This window comes from Bos grunniens, chromosome 20, assembly GCF_055505025.1.
Source record: "Bos grunniens cultivar Pamir isolate PY7600 chromosome 20, Bosgru_T2T1.0, whole genome shotgun sequence".
Classification (NCBI taxonomy): Eukaryota; Metazoa; Chordata; class Mammalia; order Artiodactyla; family Bovidae; genus Bos; species Bos grunniens.
The window spans coordinates 36,784,850-36,790,849 of record NC_141184.1 but is presented as its reverse complement, the minus strand read 5'-3'; the positions used below and the strand labels follow the sequence as shown (position 1 = coordinate 36,790,849).

The 6,000-nt window shown below is 44.6% G+C and overlaps 1 protein-coding gene across 1 annotated transcript in view; it reads left to right on the top strand.

The window, feature by feature from the left end:
* The first annotated feature begins 3,319 nt into the window (after positions 1–3,319).
* Positions 3,320–6,000, top strand: part of C9 (complement C9) — a 66,721-nt gene continuing 64,040 nt past the window's right edge. Inside the window, exon 1 of the mRNA XM_086361526.1 lies at positions 3,320–3,470. Within this exon, the coding sequence (XP_086217652.1) occupies positions 3,394–3,470 (77 nt within the window). The 5' untranslated portion in view covers positions 3,320–3,393. The remainder of the gene's footprint in view (positions 3,471–6,000) is intronic.

Below are 6,000 nucleotides of genomic sequence, written 5' to 3'. Positions count from 1 at the left end.
AGCTCGCCAGACTTCCCTGACCTTCAAGGCAGAGGAGTTAACGAATGAAACGTGGAAGAACCGGCAATGCTGTGTCGTAAAAGCCAAAGAAGCAGAGAACTTTCGGGCATAAGAGCAGCCAGTAAGGTCAAATGCTTCTATGAGACAAAGACAGGGCCAAAAAAATGTACCTCAGATTCAGCAATATGGAGGTCTTTAGTGGAGTAAAAGGCAGGCTGCAACAAACTGAAGGTAAAGGAAGACCATGTGGTAAAAAGACACGGGTTCAATCCCTGGGTCGGAAAGGTCTCCTGGAGGAGGAAATGGCAACCCACTCCAGTATTCTTGCCTGGGAAATCTCATGTACCTTGAGGACCAAGAAGATCTTGGCAGGCTACAGTCCAGGGAATTGCAAAGATCTGGACCCAACTGAGCACAAGACCAGACGAATTAGAACAGTACCAACAGAACTGATGAGGTGGTAGGAAAAGCCTAAGATTCATCAAGTTCAAATTCCAACTACTCAGCACTGAGGGTGGGTGATGCTGGACAAATGAGGTTATCTCAGTGAAGCTCAGCTTCCTCAACTGTAAAATGGGTTATCTTGAGGATTACATGAGATGACACATACACAACCTGGCACATTAGAGAAGTTTCATAAACATTTATTCATCCTGTTCTTTGGAAGCCACCAAGTGTTACCAAATTTAAAATGTTATCATTTTCATTTCTCTGGTCCAATGCATCACGATGCCTCATTTCCTTGAGATTCACATGGGAACACAAATCTCATTTCAAAAAATGTCTGATACCTGATAGCTGTTAAGGGCAAAGAAGAGTTAAAAATGCTACAGAAATGTAAGACACACTATATTTTTATAATTATTATTAATACAGTACATTATTATTATACTTTGCCACTCCCATTACTTTGCTTCATTACATTTTTCCTGAACCATAGGGGAAAAAATAGCTTCTACAGAGCAATTCAATATTTAAACCAGTCAGCTAAGAAATACCCCTATCCATTTCCACCTCCAGTGAGTCAGTCTCCAAGGAGAGAGGTGACTTTTCAGTCTCCTGCGGCTGCTTAGTCACTTCAGTCATGTCTGACTCTGTGCAACCCTATGGACTGTAGCCTGCCAGGCTACTCTGTCCATGGATTCTTTAGTCAGGAGTACTGGAGCGGGTTGCTATGCCCTCCTCCAGGGGATCTTCCCAACCCAGGGATCGAACCAGCATCTCTTAGGTCTCAAGAATTGGCAGGTGGATTCTTTACCAATAGCACCACCTGGGAATCCCTTTCAATCTCCAGTTACATCTAATTGATCAGTCAATTATCACAAAGTCTAATCAATTAGCTTTAAGTCTAATTAGCATAAAGCATCATTCTACCATGCCTGCTTCCAAGACCTTCTTTCCACAAATATCCTGGCAGGGTTCAGAGAGGCCATGTAAGAGAGGGGGCTCAGCACTCCTCCATTATATCTGAAAGATTTACACTATATCTACATACAGCCCACTTGTCGTTAGCAAGTATTCCCAAGCAGAGTCCTTTGGGCAAAATTTATTCATCAATGTAGTTACAAGTGTCATCACACACGTTCGAATTGCCTCATTACTTAGCAATTCTACAAGATCTACATATTGACCATGTAAATTATCTACACAGCAGACTCGGGAACTGATGAAATTAATCCCATTAGAAAGCTCTTGCTCTGTATAAAAAAGAAAATAAAATTTTTAAAAGAGGGGGCAGGAAATGGTGATGAAAATAGTTAACTCTTACTCTAGATAAGATAATAGAGAAGATGCAAAAGGTAGGCAGTACTGGAAAACCAGGTCCCCAACTCTACTCTCTGTTTTGCCGGCCTTGGTATGTACTAATGTTTGAAATTTGCCTATTTTTAATTAATGAATACTTATGAAGTCCCTTTGTTCTGTGCTGTGCTTAGTTGCTCAGTCATGTCTGACTCTTTGTAACCCCATGAACTGTAGCCCACCAGGGTCCTCTGTCCATGGAGGTTCTCCAGGTAAGAATACTGGAGTGGGTTGCCATGCCCTCCTCCAGGGGATCTTCCCAACCCAGGAGTCAAACTAGGGTCTCCTGCATTGAAGGCGGATTCTTTATCAGCTGAGCTACCAGGGAAACCCATGAAGTCCCCTTAAGTGTCAGCAAAACTTTTAAACATCAATAACATATTGTATCTCCTGTGTTTTTTCTCAAGGTGATCATTCAAAATCTCAACACTGGTCACACATTTGAATGACCCAGCAAAATTTAAAAAATACTGATGAAAGACAACCCCAGTGGTGCAGTGGATAAGAATCCACCTGTCAATGCAGAGGACATGGGTTCAATCCCTGGTCCAGGAAGATTCCACATGTCATGGAACAACTAAGGCTGTGTGCCACAACTCCTGAGCCTGTGCTCTCAGCAAGAGAAGCCCAAGCACCAGAATGAAGAGTAGCCCCCTCTTGCCACAACTAGAGAAAGCCCAAGCAAAGCAACAAAGACCTAGCACAGCCAAATATAAATAAAATTTTAAAAAATACTGATGCAGGGTCCCATCCTGGATCAATTATTAGTATCAGGTGGGAGTGGGCTGCCATCAGTGTTTATTCACAGGTCCCCCAAGTCATTCTCTTATGCAACCAGTGTTTTAAAAGCAACTGTGATATCCCCCTTCTCCAGTACTTCCAAAATAGCCTGCCCTTTTCACAAGTTCTGAAGAATGTGAAAATGAGGGGAAAAAATTCTTTCTGATGGGTTGGAGCAAGTAATTCCATCTTAGAATCTATCTTGCTGATAGGTGTGCTTCTTAGATAAAGACACCATGTCCTTATGAAAGACACTGGAAAGGCCTTAGGGAACGTACCTGGATTCTTCCAAATGACTCAGTTCACTTATAAAAAGATGTCGGTTTGTAAATGCATTTTACGATCTGTCCATGTGGAAATACCATACAGTTCATCCTCAGAGGGCAACAGCTATGTCTGTAACTGTTTCTAGTCAGTGCAATTCTTTTACTAATTTTGAGTTTCTGCCATTATAAGAATTATCCACAGACCTTTTTCCTCCAAATTACAGTCCCCCATGATCCCTCCCAGAGTCTCTGAAAATGCGAACCACTGGAGTTGTCTGTTGGGTTTTTGTTTTCAACACATCTCAGCCATTTAGCAGTCATGGGCTTCTCGCTTGAATATACAATTGATAAATATACTCTTGGCCAAAACGGTAGGCCCCAAGTTACGAAATGACTCTCCTTTGATTGGACTTTGGCACCCAGGAAGCCCAATTCTAAAGAAATCCTGAGCAAAAGCAAACAATAATTGTTCCCCAGTCCTTTGCAAATTAGTGTCTTCCAGGAACTGTCTGGGCATTCCACTCCGGGAGCTAGCTCGCTAGTGCAAATGTCTGCCGGCCAGAGGTTCGCCTTTGCAATATGCATTCTAGAAATAAGTCTCCTGAGAGCGGGGCCCACTCCCAGGTGAGTCACTTTTCTCTCTGTCTCTGGAATTTCCCTGCGGGCTTTGCCATTTCAGAGTCTGCTTCTATAGCAGCGAAGTAGGTAAAATTTTTCACTCACATTAAGGTATGGAACCAGAGAATCTAAACTTTGAAAAAGAAAGAGAAAAAGCTCAGGTATGTCTTTCAGAGTTTTTCCAGGAAACCTGCTGCCATTTCCAGGGATTTCTTTTAAACAAGGTATTTAAATGTTAAGGCTGAGATATTCTTCAAATACTGGACTTAAGAAACAAAGCTGGTTTTTACTAGGATATAATAAACCTGGGTTTATCAGTTTCTAGGGGGCTTCCCTGGTGGCTCAGCGGTAAAGAATCCGCCTGCAAAGCAGGAAATGCAGGTTTGATCCCTTGGTTGGGAAAATCCCCTGGAGGAGGGCATAGCAACCCACTCCAGTATCCTTGCCTGGAGAATTCCATGGACAGAGGAGCCTGGTGGTCTAGTCCACTGGGTCGCAAATGACTACCACATATGCACACATCAGTATCTAGGGTCTGAGAAGTTTAAGCAAATAAATCTCTCCCTCACTCTGCCTCCATGTCTGCTGCTGCTGCTGCTAAGTCGCTTCAGTTGTGTCCGACTCTGTGCGGCCCCATAGACGGCAGCCCACCAGGCTCTCCCATCCCTGGGATTCTCCAGGCAAGAATATTGGAGTGGGTTGTTGTTTCCTTCTCCAATGCATGAAAGTGAAAAGTGAAAGGGAAGTCGCTCAGTCGTGTTCGACTCTTAGCCACCCCATGGACTGCAGCCCACCAGGCTCCTCCATCCATGGGATTTTCCAGGCAAGAGTACTGGAGTAGGGTGCCATTGCCTTCTCTGGCCTCCATGTCTAACACTCTCAATAATTGGCTACATCCTGCCTTTGCCTCCACACCAGGCAGAGGTTGGCCAATTTCCTTCTCTTCCTTGACATCCCAAGAGGTATCCAGAGGCATACATTTTGTCCTTAGGTTTAGGGGAGTGTTTTCTTCCATTCAGGAAGAATCACCATGGTGCAGACCTGTAAGCCAGGCTTCCAGCAAAGACACTTCTCTTCTTTTGCTCTGATCCTAATTGGGAACAGGAAGCCCGTTCCAAGCCAATCCAGAAAATAAACCAACCGAACAAGATGTGCTTATTGACCATCTATGTTGTAATTCAGAATGGTTAGAGAACACACAGTCCTGTGTCATCTGATACAGCATGATCCCACCTGGTGACAGTATTAAAATATCCCACCCTTTGACAATACAGCCTGGGGAAATCAACTACACTGTCCCTCTGCCCGATGTGACTGTGACCTGTATTCAATTTCCCTTCAGTCATATGGCTCAGTGGTGGTGTTCAGACGCTCAATTATGTCCAACTTTTTGCCACCCCATGAACTATATAGCTCACCAGACTCCTCTATCCATAGGATTCTCCAGGCAAGGATACTGGAATGGGTTGCCAGTTCCTTCTCCAGGGGATCTTCCTGACCCTGGAGGGAATGAACTCAGGTCCCCTGCATTGGCAAGTGGATTCTTTACCACTGAGCCACCTGGGAAGCCCATTTGACTCTCAGGTTCACCAATCTGGGTGCTGGTGCCCATCTCAAGCACATCACTGCCTCTCTCCCAGCTGCCGTGGAGACTACAATTCTGTTTGGGGCCCATCAGACATGTGGAGCTTGCTCACACGGCTGCATCTTCCAGGAGGGGACACACAGACATGCTACACAGACCAGCCCATGCTTGGGGGGAATGCTTCACCAGGCTTTCCTTTATCCCATCACTACCTCTTCTCATATTATCTAAGAAGCATTATTTGCATTTACTAGACATCAGGTACAAAGGGGTTTGAGGAAGCCAGTTACTGAAAGTTGTTTTAGCCCTCTTGTACTTACCCTGACCCTTTCTTAAGTTAAAAAATAATTTAAACAACCCACATTCTTAGATCATGACTCCTACTGATCAAGAATGAGAGGCCTTTGGGAAGGCTTCCATGGCTTTGAAGTTTGGATCCCGTAGGTTCTGGTCATGCCCTGCAGTTTCAGAGAGGACCAGAGAGGACCAGAAAAGTCCCTTGGCTGCCCCCCAGCTCTAAGCAGCTGCACTGGCTGGGGTTGGGCTGCAGTGACTCTCATTGCCATGCCCTCAGGAGGCTGGTAAGGCTGCCCCGTTCCGAACACTGTGCTCAGCCCTTTGATACAGGGTTGAAGTCAAACAGAGTGTTCAGACGAGTCATGGAGTGAGACACATAGTTCAGCCAAATAAATGTGTTTGCAAACAATTTTAAAATACAAATTTGATCAGAACAGAGCAGTCCTCTGGAGCCAGACTTTTCAAGCTCAAATTGAGGTGCCATTGTTTACTTACTAACAATATAACTCTGGGCAACCTTTCTGAACTGTTACTCAACCTCTCCGTACCTTGGTTCCTTCATCTGTAAGATGGGGTGTGTGTGTATGTGTGTGTGCACGTGTGCGCGTGCACACACGTGTGTGTGTGTGCTTAGTTGTTCAGTCATGTCTGACT